This window comes from Madurella fahalii, assembly GCF_045866475.1.
Source record: "Madurella fahalii IFM 68171 DNA, scaffold_1, whole genome shotgun sequence".
Taxonomy (NCBI): Eukaryota; Fungi; Ascomycota; class Sordariomycetes; order Sordariales; genus Madurella; species Madurella fahalii.
In genome coordinates, this window is record NW_027263971.1 from 1,551,556 (window position 1) to 1,570,267 (window position 18,712).

At 57.2% G+C, this 18,712-nt stretch overlaps 4 protein-coding genes across 4 annotated transcripts; 2 read left to right on the plus strand and 2 right to left on the minus strand.

Moving 5' to 3' along the window:
* Positions 1 to 837: 837 nt before the first annotated feature.
* MDM12_2 (Mitochondrial distribution and morphology protein 12) lies at positions 838 to 8,526 on the plus strand (the record flags this gene model as incomplete). The annotated part of the gene is made up of 2 exons (XM_071055900.1): positions 838 to 8,357; positions 8,424 to 8,526. 2 exons carry the CDS (start codon positions 838 to 840, stop codon positions 8,524 to 8,526), a joined length of 7,623 nt encoding a protein of 2,540 aa, XP_070912001.1.
* A 403-nt stretch (positions 8,527 to 8,929) lies between these two features.
* MFIFM68171_00479 (uncharacterized protein) lies at positions 8,930 to 12,647 on the minus strand (the record flags this gene model as incomplete). Its single annotated transcript, XM_071055901.1, has 4 exons — positions 8,930 to 9,228; positions 9,300 to 10,147; positions 10,207 to 12,427; positions 12,488 to 12,647. 4 exons carry the CDS (start codon positions 12,645 to 12,647, stop codon positions 8,930 to 8,932), a joined length of 3,528 nt encoding a protein of 1,175 aa, XP_070912002.1.
* Positions 12,648 to 13,201: 554 nt separating this feature from the next.
* On the plus strand, positions 13,202 to 15,281 carry MFIFM68171_00480 (uncharacterized protein; the record flags this gene model as incomplete). The annotated part of the gene is made up of 2 exons (XM_071055902.1): positions 13,202 to 13,797; positions 13,853 to 15,281. The coding sequence occupies 2 exons, from the start codon at positions 13,202 to 13,204 to the stop codon at positions 15,279 to 15,281; spliced, it is 2,025 nt and encodes a 674-aa protein (XP_070912003.1).
* A 1,077-nt stretch (positions 15,282 to 16,358) lies between these two features.
* On the minus strand, positions 16,359 to 17,656 carry MFIFM68171_00481 (G2/mitotic-specific cyclin-B1; the record flags this gene model as incomplete). Its single annotated transcript, XM_071055903.1, has 2 exons — positions 16,359 to 17,387; positions 17,465 to 17,656. 2 exons carry the CDS (start codon positions 17,654 to 17,656, stop codon positions 16,359 to 16,361), a joined length of 1,221 nt encoding a protein of 406 aa, XP_070912004.1.
* Between the last annotated feature and the right edge of the window lie 1,056 nt (positions 17,657 to 18,712).

An 18,712-nucleotide genomic window follows, 5' to 3' on the forward strand; every position in this document is an offset into this window, starting at 1 on the left:
ATCGAATGCGCGGTGCTGATGAGCAGCCGGGGAAGGACCATGATCCTCTTTACCGAAAACTGGACGCACGATTCATGTTTGCTGCAATCCGCAATAGGCCGACCCGGAGCCCTTGGAAGCAGCTTCTAGGGAGTTCAAAAGGACGTTGGAGATTTTGCGAGACGTACGCGTTTCAATGTTGCAACAGCGCGGCAGACGGAGTGCAACTCAACGCCAAATCATGTGAGACCCGGACCCGGGCCGCGCAGTCTGCCCCACCCCAGGGCAGGGGAAGGAAGCCGATTGCCCCTCGTTCCCGAGTTGGGAGCGACAATTTACCGTGTATCAGTAGGCCAGGAGGGGGCTGTTAGCGCACTGCCACAACAGGTTAAATTGTAGCATTGCCTGCCCAGTGACGACATCTTGCCCGCCCCCCGGTCGCGTCTAACTAGGCTGACGAGGCAACGATCGTCGACCCAACAGCACCTCGAGGGACCCTATGTGCGGCCGTTGACGAACACTATTTCTCTCCTCTAGACCAGGCGAAAACTAGCGCCCTGGAACTTTCTAGATGGCCTGAGCTATACTATCAACGTGTTTTCACTTTTCCCATTGCCACAACCATCCATTTCTGGTCAACTTTATTAAATAGTAGGAATCACCAGGCCCCCCCCCCCTCAGCAGTCCCGAGGCCATGCTAAGTCAGTGTCTCGGAACTGCCGCTCAAAACCAGCCCAAGATAAGCCCTCCAACCATCTCTAGATCCGATCGACATTGAAGAAGCATGACGCTTGGTTCCGCCGACCCGGCCGTGTCGCAAAACCCCCGTCTCGGTCGCTCTAGCCAAGGATCGGCGCGATGGCCAACCCCCTCAGCAGTCTCAGACAGCCTTCACTAGGCCCATCGGTCCCGCCGTCACCCGTATCCCCCCGAGCGCGCCGCGGTTCTGTAACATCACTCTCCACATCGTCGCACGTCGACAAGGACCAGCTTGCTCTTGCGCTCGACAAGATCCACACATCGGCCAGTCAGTCCGACGCCCTTACCACCTTCAACGACTTCGGCCCGCCACCGGGTTCACTACCCACGTCCGAGAGCAAAGGGACGGCGGGCGACCTGGTCCAACAAGGGCTAAGTGGCTTGTATAGTCGCTTCAAGGAGGCCGTCAGCGGAGTGGGCAAGAGCTCTGTTCAGGAGGCAGATGATGCTGACAACCAGGATGCCGCGTCCAGGAAGAGCTCTACCACGGCAGCCAGCGGCCCCAAGGCGTCCGCTTCACCTCTCCCGAGGGGCGAGAGCGGCGCCACAAGCTCGACGTTCGATTCAGGCCTGTCCTCGGACGCCCAGACGTCTGGACTCTCGTCTTCTGGGGCTGCGACCGCCGAGTCTCAGTCGTATGGCTTGCAGTCTTCCAAGGTATCTTCGGTTACAACCGTGTCTACCCCGAAAACTCCGACGCCTAGCGTTCAGAATCTTCCAAAGATCGCAAAGGCGGCGGCACCTACTACGGCAAACCCCTCGATCGCCCCCGTCACGGTGCAAGGTCTCATGGATATGGATGCAGCGAGGGGAGTGACGACTCGGGTAGAAGATCGTCCCGGTCGCAGCCAGGGGCGCAGGAGCATAAGCAAAGCAACTGACGCAACGTCGAGCCCGAACCATTCGGGAAATGTCAGCTTAGACAACGTTGCCGCCGGTGATCGGTTCGCGCTGCCGGGTCGGGCAAGGAGGGAGGACGCTCCCAGCATGGATGGGAGCACCGATACTCCGCGAAGCCCAGTCCAGGCCTCGGCTGAAGCGCGTGCGTCTTCCTCTTCTTCGTCACGACTTCATCCTGCCGAGGTCATGCGGAAGCCCGCGGTGATCGATCGGATTGCGTATACCAGAGTCAACAGCCATTCGAGATCCTCTTCGATGGAGCCAGGCACCGCCGAAGCAAGTCCCGTAAGCACCTCTGCCCATAGCTCAGTGTACCATGAGTCCTTCACACACACAGAGCAGCCGCAGAGGCTGCAGTCCGGCGGCACGAGAATCCCAGGAACAACCGCCAACGAGGGCGCGCCCGAAATGGTCAACGCGAGGCTGGAGCGGATGCGGAAGCAGGTACTGAGCAAGAAGTTCTGGATGGCCGACGAGACGTGCAAGGAGTGCTTCCTCTGTGGCATACCCTTCACGGCCTTCCGGCGTAAGCACCACTGCCGGACGTGCGGCTGCATTTTCGATTCCAAATGCACCTCCAACATCTCGGGTCAAAAGTTCGGTGTCCCAGGGACGTTGCGCGTGTGCAAGACATGCCTGAATGTTATCAACCGTCGTTACGACAGCGGCTCGGACGATTCGGCCGACGAATCATTCCTCCCGGCAATCTTCCGGACCAGTCAGCTCAAGCCCGTTCCTGCCCCTACGAAGCAGCGAGCCGACGACAATATGAGCGTATCGGAGCGGGCTGAGCAAGTAGATAACACAAGGACCGCGACTACCCCGATGATGGCGATTCCTGCGACGCGGAGAGTTGGAGACAGCAACCGGCATTCAGCCGTCTTGGAGATCGACATGCCGCAGCTCAGCCGGCCGGGCTCGTCACGATCGCTCAAATCGCTCGCGGCTGGCCGGCCGCAGTCCTCGGGCCATCATCGACACCATTCCAAGCACAATTTTCTGACCAGGTTCAAGACACCTACCGACGACAGGGCTCCGTTCCGCACGCCGGCCGGCGATGAATTGGGGAAGAAGCCCAATGTCAATGCCTTCCATGACGACAACATCATTGACCCAGAGCTGGCGCCTTACATGTCTGACGAATCGAGCGCCGATGAGCAGATGGGCAGCATTGCTGCCACAATGAACAGTGGCGAGTTCCAGCCAGCTAGCCTCGAGCCGGACCGGTCAAGTTTCGGCACGTACTTGAGTGCAGGGAGAAAGCATCGATTCCGCCAAGGCGACAAGAGCGTCAGTGGGTTCAGCTACACAAGCCGTGGCCTCGACGATGGTAGCGGGCTTCAGGGCCTGCCCATCCACGCACGACCGGGAAGGAGGAGAAATCTCAGCATCGCGAGTATCAATATGCACCACCTGCGCTCTCCACGGCCGAAATCTGCCATCCTCAAAGGAGCCTCGGCCTCGGCCGACACTCTGTCAATATTCGACAGCGGCATTGACGCCCCGGGGCTGAAGCGGAGCGACTCGATACGCAAAGGAAAGTCGACCGAGGAGGGGTTGAACCCCGTGAGTATGCAGCACGTGAAGAAGCTGTTCCGGCAGTTGCTAGAAGACGCCGATGTTCCCAACCCGGCAAGCTGGGAGAGGGCCTTGATTCCCATCCTCGACAAATGTGCCGACGATGTTGACCCTGACATTCGCAACGGCGACGACATGGACATCCGGCACTGGGTGAAACTGAAAAAAATCCCCGGCGGGAAGCCAGGCGATAGTGCCTATGTCCACGGGGTTGCCTTCACCAAGAACCTCGCTCTCAAAAGCATGCCACGCAAGATTCGCAATCCGAGAATCGTCATTATCACGTTTCCAATTGAGTACCAGCGCCATCCGGAGCAGCATTTTATGAGTTTGCAGCCGGTCATCGAGCAGGAAAAGGAGTACTTGAGAATGGTTGTCAACCGGATTCTCAGCCTGGAGCCCAATGTGTTGCTGGTCGAGAAAAGTGTGGCTGGAGTGGCGCTGCAGTACCTCTCAGACGCAAACGTTGCTGTGGCCTATAATGTCAAACCGTCTGTCATCGAAGCCGTCTCGCGGATCGTGAACATGCCGGTTATCTCGTCAATGGACATGCTCAGCCTCGGCGCTCGGGTGGGCACGTGTGAGAGCTTCGAAATCAAGACGTTCGTGAACAACGAAATTAAGGGCAAGAAGAAGAAGACGTACATTTTCATCTCCGGCTGCCCAAAAGATCGCGGCTGCACCATCGCCTTGCGCGGCGCCTCGACCGAGATACTGTCGCGCATGAAGCGCATCGCCGAATTTATGGTCTACGTCGTCTACAACCTGAAGCTGGAGTCTTGTCTCATGCGTGACGAATTCGTCCAGATCCCTCCCGAGGTCGAATCCATAGCCCCATCGACTTTATCGTCCAGACTGCCCACGGATGATAGCCTCCTGTTGTCGCCCGGCGGCGTGCCGGACCCCGCCAACACTCGTCCTGCAATCGTTATAACGCGCCAAAGCACAGATAGCGTGAAACCTTTACAGGTCAGCGATAGCCCTACTACCGGCTCAGAACAGCCCCCTATTGAGCCGGTTCCTGAACCCGCCACTGGGGGCGCCGCTGCGCTCTTGACTGCGCAGGCCAGCGAGCCCGCAACCGAGCCTCCCACTGAGCAGGCCAATGAGTCCACCACTGAGACATCTGTTGAGCCGGCTGTTGAACCAACTCCTGAGCCGGCGCAGAGGTTGATATCCCTTCAGGCGTCGCATTCTAACGTCCACGTACCCGAAGATATCCCCATGCCAACCTTCTACAGCGATATGGTTGCAAAGTACGAGACGCGGATTTTGTCTTCGTCACCATTTGTCAAGTTTACGCAGCCTTATCTGCTCATGAAGGCCCGGGAGCAGGAGAGACGTCTGGTGTACCTACGGCGTCTCCGCGACCAGGAAATTGTAGAGGATCCTAACGAGAGCGAGAAGCTCAAGTCACAGCGTTTTCAACTGATCAAGCCCGAGATGGTGCACGAAATCGGCCAGAAAGCTCCCCGGCAGATCATGGAAGTTCTCCATGCCGTCCACGACGCCGAGTACGATAAAGCTCTACACAACTACCAAACGCAAGCGAGGCAATGGGAGAACTACATCCAGGGTAGCCTTGATCTCTTTGATCCCTACTCTCACCAAAACATCGTGGTCCTGTACTCTGTCACTTGCACAGCCACCAAAATACCATGCGCCGAGCCTGGACTTGTTGCCATCGAATTCTACAACGAACATCCCGACGTGCATGGAAATATGGACCAAGACTGTACTCTGGGACAATACATAGAAGACATCTGCGAGAGTGCCGAGCTGGTATGCCACTCGAATGGCTGTGACCGGAAGATGTATGAGCATCACCGCACGTATGTCCACGACAGCGCCCGCATCACAGTCATCCTAGAGACATCGCCAGCATGGCCCGAGAACTTCCCGGAGAAGCCCCAAGAGAACCTCGCCGACAAGGATGCTACCGGCATCTGCATGTGGAATTACTGCAAGCATTGCAAGAAACATCTTGGACTCATGCCTATGTCGGTGAGCACCTGGAAGTACTCGTTCGGCAAGTACCTCGAGCTGTCATTCTGGAGCCAAGGCCTCCGACTGCACCCTCAGACCGGTTGCCCGCACGATCACCAAAAAGATCACATCCGGTTCTTTTACTATTTGTACCGCGACATCGTTGTTAGAGTGCACTACGACCCTATTGATCTCTACGAGGTCATTGTGCCGAGGCCGAGGATCACGTGGAAGGTTGAACACGACCTGAAGCTCAAAAATGACATCTTCGCCAAGATTGAGGAGCGCTGGAATCGTTTCATGAATTCGGTCAGGGCTCGGCTCAAGAGCATCAGGATCGACAGCGTGCTCCCCGAAAAAGCCGAGGCATGCAGAGCTGAAGTCGAGAGGCTCACCAAAAAGGCTCAGGAGGACCAACCGGAGCTGATCCGTAGCCTTCAAGAGGCCTACATGAACTCCAAGTATTACGAGATCATCCCACTCAACGCCGTCATCCGCGAAATGCTCCAAAAGGTGACGGATTGGGACGCCGCCTTTGCCGCGTTTGAAGCCGACTTTCTCTCCGACAAGGATGTTCGTCAGCTTACCATCATCCAACTGAAGAAGATGTTTACAGACCACGAGTCCAAAGAGTCTCTGCCGAGCACCGACGGGACCACATCTATCGCGTCAGAGCCGGAGGAGAAAACCACGCCAGCGACAACCTCCCCTGGTGTCTCTGAGGCCGACGAGAAGCCGTCGCAGAATTCAGAATCCCAGACTCTGGAGACTGATGCCAGTCAACCACAAGAGACACCCCATTCGCCAATCGTGGAGCCTGCTCCCGCAATGAACGATGGGGCGGTAGATGAGGCCGAAGAGATCCTAGAAAGAGTAGAGCCCCTCGACCTTGCGACCCCAAGCTCGGTGAACCTGGCAAAGAGCATGCTCCCAGCTGTAGACGTCGGGCTAGAGGCAACCAAGCCCCACAGTGACCAGTCGGTTGGGCCGGTGCCGGCGACCGCTTCCACGGCGTCGGTGTTCGTCGGCCAGATTAGCGCGATACCTGTTCCTGTCCCGGCCAGACCGTCATTGACAGAACAGGTGGAGAAACTGCGTCGGGAACAGCGGGCCACATTGAGCGACGCTGCTAGCCTGACCTCTGGCGGCGAGAATATCCCGGATACCCCACGGCCTAACTTGGATCGTGCTCTTACCCGCCGGGCTGGGGCGGCTGTGTCGCCTCCAATGATCCGTGCGATATCTCAGCCGACTGGAACATTGCCAAGACAGTTGGCCATCGGCAAGCTTCTCAAGGAACAGAAGGCTCAGGACGCGGCAGCAGCCGAAACGCAGAAAGCACTTGCGGATAGCACACTGAAAGCAGACAAGAAGTTCACCGATCGCATTGGTCTGGGAGCCCTGAAGAATCATCGTAAGACCGGATCTTCTGGCATCCCGCGATACGTCCACAAGAGGGAATCTAAGGTCTCGACCCTCGCGCGCCACTTTGAGCAGCTGAGCCGGGAATTTGAAAAGGAAAGGTTGAAGGATCGCAAGCAGCGTGCCGCCAAGATGCACCACACACGAGCTTTTCTGCCGCGTTCTTCCACGAAGACCATAGTAGAGGTCTACAAAGATGTCAATCAGGCCGTGGAAGAGCCAGGCCAGTTGGATGAGGACCACCTTCTAGACAAGGAACAGAGCGACAAGCAGACGAATGAGAAGCCCCATACGTCGGAGGTCGCAACGGACGGTTCGCAGGCCAGGCCTTCAGAGACAGAATCGGGCTCACCGCAAGAGCCCCACTCGCAGGCTTCGCAACCCGACGAGGCTGCTACTGAAGCGGAGACGGGGGATAGCCGGCTCGAGAGCCGGGTTGCTTCTGACGATGAGGGTGCAGGCAGTGATGTCGATAACTCTGCTCTTACCCTCGACGACATCTTACCCGGCGTCAAGGAAATCGCCGAATCCCTGGAACCGAGCGAAGAGATTCCGGAAGAGCTGCCAAGGCATCAGAAGAAGAGCCTCATGACTATGCTGACCAACTTCTGGGCCGAACGCTCTGCCAGTGGGTGGCCTCAACTGGAATATCCCATCAACGCAACTGATCACATATTTTTCGACTCGGACGTAATTGTCAGAGAGGACGAGCCCAGCTCGCTCGTGGCTTTTGCGCTGAGTTCTGAGGACTACAAGTCGAAACTCGCGGAAATCCGGCAGAGGTGGAAAATGTCAAACCAGCGAGACACCGACGACAGCGGCGATGGCGGTCTGGAGATGAAAGGTCCGCCGGGATCGGATCCAGGGGTGGCGGCGTTTGACGAAGAGGAGCTTGAAAAAAGCCTTCTTCGGTCGACTGGGACCCACGTTAAGTACCAGTTCACCGAGGGCTCAGCGCGCATGATGTGCAAGATATTCTTTGCCGAGCAGTTCGACGCCCTCCGGCGCAAGTGCGGCGTGGCCGACCGCGTCGTCGAATCGCTCTCTAGGTGCTTGAAGTGGGATTCCAAGGGCGGCAAGACAAAATCCGTCTTCCTCAAGACGCTAGACGACCGGCTTGTGCTGAAGTCGCTCTCGCTCAGCGAGACGACCTCGTTCCTCAGGTTTGCGCCTGACTACTTCAACATCATGGCCGAAGCGCTCTTCCACGACCTGCCTTCGGTCATTGCCAAGATGCTGGGATTCTTCCGCATCATCATCAAGAACCCGCTCACCAACACTGAGATCAAGCTTGACCTCTTGGTCATGGAGAACCTGTTTTACGACCGCTCGCCGAGCCGCACGTTTGACCTCAAGGGCTCGATGCGTAACCGGCGGATCCAGTCGACCGGGGAGCAGAACGAGGTGCTCCTAGACGAGAACATGGTCGAATACATATACGAGTCGCCACTTTTCGCGCGGGAACACTCGAAACGGCTGCTGCGGGCGTCGGTGTTCAACGATACGCTCTTCTTGGCGAGGCAGGACGTCATGGACTACTCGCTGATGGTGGCCGTCGACGAGGTCAAGAAGGAGCTCGTCGTGGGGATCATCGATTGCATCCGCACGTATACGTGGGACAAGCAGCTCGAGAGCTGGATCAAGAATCGCGGGTTTGCGGGCGGCGGGAGAAACAGGCCGACCGTGACGAGTCCGAAGGAGTATAAGAGCCGGTTTAGAGAGGCGATGGCGAGGTATGTGGCTCTGCTGTGATAAAGGCCGGTTCAAGAGTGGTTCAACTAACGGTTGTATGTCAATAGGTATATTTTGCAGGCGCCAAACTGCTGGCATACTTTTGGGAACCGCCTCCCTCCGAATACGCCGGCGACTCCCAAGCCTAGGTTTGAGGGGGATTTGGAATGAAGGGCCGTGGCGCGACTAAGCGGTGGAAATGAATACTACTACTACTACTATGCATAGCTAGGACAGGATGGGCGATTACTGGTGCATTATCTTGTGTTGGGCACGGCGTATCAGCGATTATACTCTCTTTGACATTTGATCTTGGTGGAAATGAAGTAGACGAACCACCATTTCGAGGCATCTCGAAGCGAGGGCAACCCACTTAGAGCATCTGCGGTTGGGGCGTCTGTTAACAGGTTAGCGTGCTAGCGTATCAGGTGGCAAGCGGACCGGTTTTGTTTCCAGTTGCTACTCGGGAGTGGTCTGGTCAAAGCAACTTCATTTCACTACAGATTTCCCTATGTTAGCCAAAAATGGAGACCCTTGTTACCTAACCAGTGCACAACGCATCCTATTGCTCCGCCTAGTCCTTCATCCCAGTCATGGCCACATCTACGCTCTGAACCTCTTCCTCCCAATATTCCTGGGGCGAGCCCTCCATGTCCATGTCTTCGGCCTTCCGCTTCCGTCGGACAGCTTGGAGGCGCTCCCACTCGGCCTGGGGGTCCCAGCTCTTTAACGTCGCTTTGAGATTGGCAGAGGGCAGCTTGCTGTCCTCGTCCTCGTGATCCCCTGACCTCGAGGCAGAGCGCCCGAAAGGGTTGAGCGTGGCCAGGGTGTCGGACCACGTGCGTTGTCTATAGTGCCGATCTATACGGGCAGCTGATTCAACTTGGTTAGTATCGCTTGCTTGGGGTTGGAAAAAACATGTCTTGAGAGTTGTGAGTGCTCACCCCTGTGGACCATGTCCGTAATCCGCTCCTCAACCGCCTCCCGCTGCAGCTTTGTGTCCCCCACGGGGTAGATGGCCGGTCCCGGGCGGAAGATGACCTTCTCCTCGCGGTACGGCTTCAGCTTGGGACGCATGTACCGCTTGTCCGTCGGGTCCAGAGTGAAGGGGTCGTATGTCATGGCCGGGTCCAGGTTGTCGTCGTTCCTGACGGAGCTCTCGGTTTGCGCAGACAAGTGGCCCCAGCCGAGCGGCCAGCGGTTGACGGACCAGAATTGCCGTCGTTGTCGTCGTCGATGCAGCCCCCGTTCGCGGTCTTGGGCCTGCCCCCGAGCGGCCGGGGATGCCCAGTCCCAGTTGTGGTCCCACACGAGGGCGGTTCGGGCTTCGTCGTTGCGGTCGAGGTAGACGTGCTCTCGCACCGGGGCGAGCATGACGTTGTTCTCGGAAAGCTCGTTGATGATCGTAGTGCGAATTTTGGTGAGCGCTGTATCCGTCGGGTATTGCTTCGCTTGAGGGAGGTATGTATCTTCCCAGTTACGAATGGCTGCCTTGAGGTACACGTTTGATAGCGGTGCGAAGGGCTTGGTTCGTTTTGCGCTAGTTTGCTCGATCTTGTGGATGGTGTAGCCGAGGCGGAAGCCGAGAGACGCGAAGAAGTTCCAGATGTTGCTGCCTCTGCTAATGTCGGGGGTACCGAGGGAGACGACCGCGCTCCAGTCGGCGACACAGCTCAAGTAGTTAGGACGTGTACGGAAGTCCTTCCCTGTTGGCCAGATGACGCGATGCTCCGGGAAGTACTCCGTTAGCGGCCGCTGGATGACGCCGTAGCATGCCGGATCCAGGCGAAATCTGAGGATGGGTCAGCGCTCCTGGCTTGTGGCTAGTAGCTACTTATCGGACAGTCTTACCTGATATGGCCACTCTTATCCATCCTGTCGAGCCAGCTGCAAGCGTCGTATGGTTGGAATTCGCACTTGATTACGGCACTGTTGTCTTTACCGGCATTAATGACCTTCAGCAACTCCTCGACGGTGACCTTAGCATCATGTCGGCTAAACAATCCCTTTGGGTTTCTGTCGCTCAGCAGCTTCTGCACTCGCCTAGCAAAGATGAGAAACAGCTTGTACTTGTCCTTAGGGGTGTCCGGCACGAAACGGCCATTCCACGTCTTGCTGTTGATGCACTCGCCCGCCAAGAACCTGAGCCACTGCATCTCCTCGGCGTCGATATACCTCGGAAACGTCCCCGAGCCATATGGTGCCCATTCCTCTGGCGCAAACTTCAGCCCATCGGGCGCCTGGCCCTTGTCATACACTGCCTTCGTGGCTTTGTCAGCCAGCTTAAACGCCGCTTCCAGCACCGGACGTGGCATACGACGGTACGCCTCCTTTAGCGTCCGCAGCGTCGCGTAGCACTGGCGCTGCAAGTCCTGGGTAACTTGTTCTTCCGAGTTGAGCCCGCGCCACACAAACGGCCCGCCATAGGCCAGGTTCTTTGGCAGCGTCTTCACGAAGCCTTGATTGGGTTCTCTATGAGCTTCCCACAACAACCTAGCCCGCTCCCGATCCTTGCTGATGTTGCTAAAGGAGCTGTGGAGATAAATTGTGGACGCCATAGGGTCCCCTGACGTCTCGGGCAACTGCGATCTCTCCATCGAAACAGGCGTCCACTGAGGGCCATCGGCGCTCTGGCATATCCCACGCAGTTTGGCAGCATCAATCGGCAGGACAATCCCGCACCCGAAGTGACTGAGTGAAGCGTATGCGCTGGTGGGATGGTACGCGCGTAGCATCTGCTGAAGGCCTGCCCGACGGGCGCCGCGTTCTCTAGCCCAACCCTTGGCGTCTCCTGGAACCACTAAGGTATCGTCGGGGAGGAGAGTTATGCCTGTTGTTGGATCGCGGCGAATCCAGCCGATGTTCTCTCCGGAGAAAGTCTCAAAGGCGTGGGATTCGATATAAGCGAGGTTGTCTTGCTCGTCGCCGACGGCACCTGAAGGAATAGTATCCTCGGAGACGTCAGCAACTGGCTGCCACCAGTTCTTTTCTTCCTCAACAAAGATCCAGTAGGTTCGAAAATTATCGGGATTGTTGGCGATCGTCCTATTCACTGGGCTCAGGGGGCGCGGAGGAGTTGCCCTTGGGAGGAGGGTAGTTCGATTCGGGGCCGGGTTGCGGGACGGAAGAGGCCAGTTGTGTGTCTCTGTCATCCAGTTCAGCCGTGTCGAACTGAGGGGCTCACGGGGCGGTTTGGTAACTTCTAATGGCGTGGGGTTGTATCGGTGTTTCTCAAACAGCGCATGAGCCTTGGCTTTGGCGACGGCATCGTTGAACATGGCGCGCGTCTCTGGCCCAGCTACCTCCAGCTGGTGATCCTCATCGTCATGCGTAAGCCATTCTAGATATGACACCACTTCTGCGAACTTTGTCCTCCAGTTGATGCAGTGGTTCACGTCCTCGTCGGCGAGAAATATGATGACATTCTCGAGACGGGCGGCCAAGGGGGGTTGGCGTGTGCCTTTATACCAAGAGGCGACGTTCCAGTCGGGTCCGGTCCGGTCCCTCGCGCGGCCTCCGTTGGGAAGGGCGTCAGGAGCGGAGACGAATGGGATGGACCGCAGTTGGCGCAAAAGTTTTTCCAGTCCACGAGCGTCTATGTTACTGCTACTGTCCCCCTCTGGAGTATGATCAGCTTCGAGGGAGTGCAGTCTGTCGAGCATTCGGCTCATCATCTCGTTTCCCCCCCCCTCCCCCTCCTTATTCTCATCATCGCCCGCGCCCATCTTTTTGAGCGGTTCAATAACGTCTTCAAGATCGCCGTCAAGGGACGGTCTGGTCCCTGTCTTTGACCGATAGCGCTCTGGGATTGTAGCACAAGGCACCACGGCCTCTGTACTTCTCCTCTCATACACGTCATCATACACTGTGTACTTTTCCAGCTCACTGGTAAATGTCGTGTCAAGGTGATATTCCTTAAGCTCCGGGGTTCTCAGTTGGTATTCAACCCAGAGCCTGCGTTCTTCGTCGCCCGCTATCGGTTTCAGAACCACATCCTCTAGGTATGCCTTGAACAGGGGCGGGCATTCTGGGTTATTTGCGGCATAATCGATGAGGAATTGCACGAAGACGCCTGCGGCAAAGGCTGGATGAGCTTCAGGTTCCAGCACTCTCGGGTCTCAAGGATACTCACCGTCAACCCGTTTCCGAACCCTTTGACGGGGAGAGGTACTAGCGAAGTCCCCAGTCGATGATAACGAGGTGTGAGCGTTTTGCCGTATTGGCTCTAACCACGCCTCCGGAAGGGGGCTACTGGCCGATCCCTCGTTGCTAGACGAAATTTCATCCGACATTTTAAGCAAGGTGTTCTCAATTCCGACCACCAGTAGCGAGTTGCGCCCCCTGAGCTACGGTTGCGTGTTCCGCGCGACAACAGAGATGCGGAAATGGAAGAGAAACGCTGGCACTACAGGTGTGGAAGTGAAGGAAAATCTCGGAGACAAAAGACGACGCCCACCCCGTACATGTGTCGTATCTGTATTGCGTTGCAGAGGCGGGGATTGCGACTGGAATGCGCCGGTCGCATGTATGCCAAGGGGGGGTTCACAATGAAGATTGGCTTCAATACATTTGCTCAAGCTCATTTAGCAAAGAGCTTCGATTGTGGTGCCTCGGCGGTTATCCCCCGTTTTCAGCTTTCAGTGGTTGAAACACAAAGAAGTACCTTGAGTTGAAGGCGTGGGACAGAATGTGGGCAGCTCCAGCGAGTGGGATCTGCAAGGTGGACGATATCTCTTTGTTCCGAACGCAAGAGAGGACGGCAGAAGTAGCAATAGTAAAGCTCATGACTCCGCTGCACCATAGCAAGAGAGTACGGGCAAAGTAGACGACATCAACAGACCACGAGATGGCGACAGAGGCGCCGCTGCACTCTGATGGTATTGCCAGGCGTAGGCACTCCTCAGTGCTGCGAGCTAGCCAGACCCAGCAGCATGATTTGAGAGCCGTAAGGAGTGACCAGGCTCGAGAAACAAGAAGACGATTGTCTACACTCGGTCGTATGGCACGAAATGTCGAGAGTTTCAGCCACAATCGCGCCTACCGCATCAGCAGGAGTAGTGACGTTGCCGTACAAACCATTACTCGGCGGATGAGGACGCGAAGTATTGCTAGGATAGAGGCAGAGCAGGAGCAGCAGCGATCAGAGCAGCAGCAGCAGCAGGAACACCAGATGCGGCAGGATGCCGGGGCGACTTTTCTCCCCACCGAACCGCATACGAACGTTAGGCCCAGCAGATGGAAGCCGTCCATTGTCGTAGGATCTCCGCTGTGGCTTGTAGGGGAAGACCCCAGCCCACTAGAGATAGCAGACAGGAAGATAACCCAAGCTCGTCTGTGGGTCGAACAGTACCAAGGAGTCCCGGAGTTCACGCGAATGCTTCAGGAAGCTATCCAGGAGAGGGACCAGCTCGACGAAACGGATCAAGCGAATACCCTACCCAGGTAAGCCACTCATCTCGGATGTGCACCGCATCTCGTGGGGTCTGACTCGCCTCAGATCCGCCCTCCCCTCCCTTCACAACAACGCCATCCAACAGCGCCTTGACCTTCTCCGCTTCCTTCTCCAAAGCTGTGAGTTCGCCCCCGAGCGCGCCAACCTCGAAGCCGCCATCGCCGGCTACGAGTCGGGTGCCATACCCTACTCAGATTCCTACACTCTCATCTGGGCGGGCCGCATCGTCGATCGCTGCGCAAGCTTCGATTCGTTCACCGTCGACCGCAGTGAACGCCTAGATCATTATCTCACACAGCACGGCCCGGGCTGGCTATGGTACGAGCCGCCCTTATCCGGCAGCGGCGGGACCACCAGGGGGCCAACTGTCCTCGCCAAAAAGGGTCTCTGTCTTGAGAACCTAGCCCATTGGCGCCTCAAGACCGAGAACATGGGCCACTACCGCGTGACGATGGGATTCCGCCGCCGCAAGGAGCTCGTCTCCCGGGACGCGGCACTCTACAACCTTCCTCCTCCTACCCCCACCGCTACCCCTACCCGTGCCACCCGGTACCTCCCACCGCGTAAAGCCCGAAGGACCTCCATCATCCCTACCGCCGACAGCACCCCGCTCCCCACCGCCGCAGACCCCGACGGCCCCCGGATCTTCTGGTCCACCCTCCTCGACAGCGGCGCGACGCTCCCCTGCATCTTCGAAGCCGACCTCCCCTTCCTCCAGATCAGCCCGTCCACCTACGCAGCCCAATCCGGCCGGGTGATCGCGACAGCCGAGTCCGTCACCCGCATGCGCGTGTACGAGCTCGACGTAGGCATCTTCCACGACCCGACCCAGCCGTCGCAAGACGAAGCGGCCAGCGACAACAGCAACAGCAACAGCGGCCAGCACTCGCACCAGCGCCGGCTGCAATTGCAACCCGTGGTGCCGGCGTACCCGATCCCGGTGGTGGCGCTGCCGGGGCGGGCTAACAGCGACTCGGACGCGGAGCTGGCGCCGGACCGGCTGAGCGGGCTGCTGCCGTTCCACGTGTGCTACGTGTCGAGCGCGCCGGGCAACTTCAAGATCTGGATGGGCGAGGACCGGCGGGACGTGCTGGGGGCGGCGCGGCTGCCGGGCCAGATGCGCTACGCGGGCCCGACGCCTTCCGGGGCCCAGGACCGTCACCATCCCATTCCCCATCCCCATCACCATCACCATCGAGAGCAGGTCGGCCACCCCGCGCCGTGGCTCGAACACAACCTGCACACTCCCGAAAGGGTCGTCTTCGAGCATGACGTCGTCGATGGTGCCACCGGAATGGGGAGGGTGTTGCGGGACGAGGACGATTGCCGGTACGGCGGCAGTGTCCTCGTGAGCAGGCCTAGCGGCACCGACTTTGATCGGCTCGATCCCATGACCGAGGGCGTTCGCATAGAGTTGACGACGCCGCGACAGCGAAGCGAGATGAAGAGGCCAGGGAGAGGCTCACCGAATTAATTGGGGAAGTATATGTGCATAAATGTATGTACGCTAAGTAATTAAAACCTCATTCACGCCTTATGCGATGGAGACAGGAGGCAGAAAGACAGGAATATGCCAGAGATTTTACTCTTTTTTTTTTTCTTGTTAACACAGCTACCTATTTGCGGTCGCCTTGGGATGGAATGAGCAAGACCACCTTGGCAAATTTGCCCAGACGCCTAATCAGCAGTCAATAGATGCTCATCCATTCCATCCCTCTTGCCAGAGAGAACAGATCCCTGACGAGTTCTAAGCCGGGCCTCGTATCAACCGTCTTGTCCCTCGCCGGCAATGAGCCGCGATGTCCGCAAGTGAGCGGGTGCTGGTGGCAAATGTGGCTGGGTATGTGTCCATGAAGGAAGAGTGAAGGTTTGATCCTTCGTCCGTCCTCGTCCCAGCCGTCAGTCTTCCATCCCCTCGAACCCATCTCACAACGTAGTATCCTCCTCACTCAATGCAACTTTGCCAATCTTGGTTTCCGCCTTCCGACCTCTCACTAAAATCCCCGCTATTTATCACATCGCCTCCTTCCGTCAAATCCTCCGGGGTAAGTGTGTTGGGGAAATTCCATGTCTGAATCCTCCCGAGACGCGTGGTGCCCGCTCGACACCAAAAGGGATATCAACTTCGCACTCCTTTTTTTAAAGGTTTCTTTTTATGATGAAAAAAAGATTAAGAGGGCTGTGTCATGAATCAAGAGGGGGAAGGGGTATGGCGCAGAAGCATCATCAGATTCGCAGGGGCCGCCAGCCATGACACTGCCCCGGTCGAATGTCCCAAGAGAGAAATGAAGTCGAATAAATTCGTAGAACTCAACGCTGATGCCATGTCGCTAATGTTTCCGTGCAAAGAAAGAGCCAGATGCATGCAATCTTTTTGTCTTCCAAAGTGGTATATTTCAAAATGCCCTGGAAATGAGAAAAAGAGTAAAAAAGTAAGATAAAAACAAGGGCTCCCTTTCTGTCTGGAGGGATAAGAGCCGGTATGCGGCGACGACTCAAGTCATTCGCCGAATCGACCGCACCATGCCTGTCGGTTGTGCTGGCGCCTTCTTCAGTACGACATCTGGGATGCGGTACCATCAAAGTAGGATGATCCTCCCAGATGTTGTTGCTGAGGCTGCGCCTGTTGATATGATGACGCATGGTTCGGCTGAGGGGTCGGCGTGACGGGGCACCGCGGAGGGGCTGGGTAGTCCTTAACCATCGCGTTGTTGTGGCCGAAGCATGTGCCATCCGGCGTAATGGGAGGTGTCATGTAGCCGTCGGCGACGCCGGGGACGGCGCCGAGTCCTTTGTGAGGGGTGCTGTACACGTCTGACGACTTGCTCGAGAGGGTAGACTCCGAAGGGGGTGATGGCGGCGCTCCTCGCCGTGCAATGGCGGCCTGCTGGGCAAGGAAGTCGGCAAGCTTGCCGGATACTCTCGAGTAGTAGTTGCTCGAGTATTTCCTGGCCAGCGTGACCGACGGCTGGTGGAGATGTTGGGAGAGCGTAAGTAGCGTCACATTGTCGACGTGATCCCACTCGCCGTCATTGACTTCGGGCTTGCCTAGAATGGCACGGGCCAGGGCGAGCGAGGCCCTTGCCATAATGGACGGCTTGGTCGACACGAAGTCCCTGTGGTAGAGGGCGATCTCGCAGATGTATGCGGCCATGTGCTCCACCTCCCTGCTGTCCCGCTCCTCGGCCACAACTAATTGGGTGAAGAAGTCGACGGTCGGATGTCCAATGTTCCAGTCCAGCGTGTTGAGGACGTGCATCTCCATCTGCGTGAACATGCCTGCATCGTAGAGTCCGCAGCACATGTTGTTAAGCTCGTTGATCTGAGGCACCCTGTCCTTCTTGTCCCCGTACTTGGCAGCGATGAGGAGGGCGGCACAGCCGACCAGCTGGTAGTGCTGCTTATACACGACCCGTTTTGAGCAGTACCGGTCCAAGAGATTGACGGTCAGGAAGAGCGTCTCGGGGAGGAGAGAGAAAGCGGCATGGGCCTCGATCAGGAAGTCGATGAGGTACGGGCGCATAAACCACTGGATCTCGCGCTGCATGTCGATGAGGTTGGCATCAGGTAATGTCTCGTCCTGGTCACCGTGTTAGCTAAAACCGTCGTAAAGCCGTCATACCCACCCCCAAATGCCGACCGGCCGGGCCTCCGTACCTCCATGTGACGCATGTGCTGCATGATGTCCTCCAGATACTCGTCACAGGCCAGCCTCGAGAGCTCGTTGGCGATCATCTCCTGCTTGTTCCGGGCAAGCATCTTGGCCGCATCGCGCATGTTCATGCGCTGGGTGGGCTCGTCCGACTCGACGAAGAAGGTGTTGTCTGTTGGATAACCAGGGCAGGCCATCTTGACTAACAGAACTGTGAAATGAGTGACGGTGTGGATTCCGAGTTCTCCAGGAGTGGATGTGCAGGTACTGCAGTATTAAGATATGGTTGGTCGGGCCGAGAGAGTGAGACGCCGACCGGGTAGAGTGACTAGTATTAAATTATTAAGGAGTGTGGTGAATAAGAAGCAACCGAAAGGAGTGACTGTGGCTGGAAAGACTGCCGGGATGACGCGAAAAAGTGAAGAGAGGCTCTCTCGCAGAGGCGGGCGAGAGTTGGGTGGCCGGGGGGAACACCGCCGTTTTGAATTATGTCGACCGAGGGCTTCTAAAAGACCGGGGTGAATCAGCACGACTCGTTCCCGAACGTCGGTGCACAACAACTGCAGCGTGGCTTGCACCCCGAGATCCACTTTATCCAGGGGCAGACATGCCAACGCCGGGCAATGATTTGGTCGATCTTGCTTGTGTGGGGAAATAGGCTCGCAATCCAGCAGGCAAGAGATGATCCCGCCCAGACTCTCTTCGAGCAGCTAACGGGATCTGTACAGCGGCGTAGAAGACGCGAAGAGAGACGGAGGGTTGGGGAGGGGGGTTTTGAGAATCCCTTACCGCCACGGTTGCGGGTCGCAAAGAAAGACCGACGCAAAATGACACAATCCCTGACGCCGAGGTGGGAAGCAACGAGTTAACGTGTCCCACAACAGGCTGTCCTTGGGGTTACCGGTTCGAATTGCGCGTGAGCGTGGAGGATGCCGGGGATTGCAGGGCACACCCGGGTCGGCATGTATCTGCAAGGGACATCATTCAGCATGTGCTATTGTGCCTCGAGTTTATGACATCACGGGGACCGGTAGACGGCAGGACTGTTGAACCCCAAAAGAATTGAAGGGGATTAGGTCGCACATACCTCACTCTCGGTCGCCAAGGAAGGGCCAGAAAGGCTACGCACCGGTCGAGGTCATGTAGCTGCCGAGTTGACCCCGAGTCGCTGTTGGCTCGTGGATCGGGGACAGATGTTCGACGACGACTCTTCTAGCCAGAAAGGGATGTTGATTTCCCCGTCAAAAGCCCAC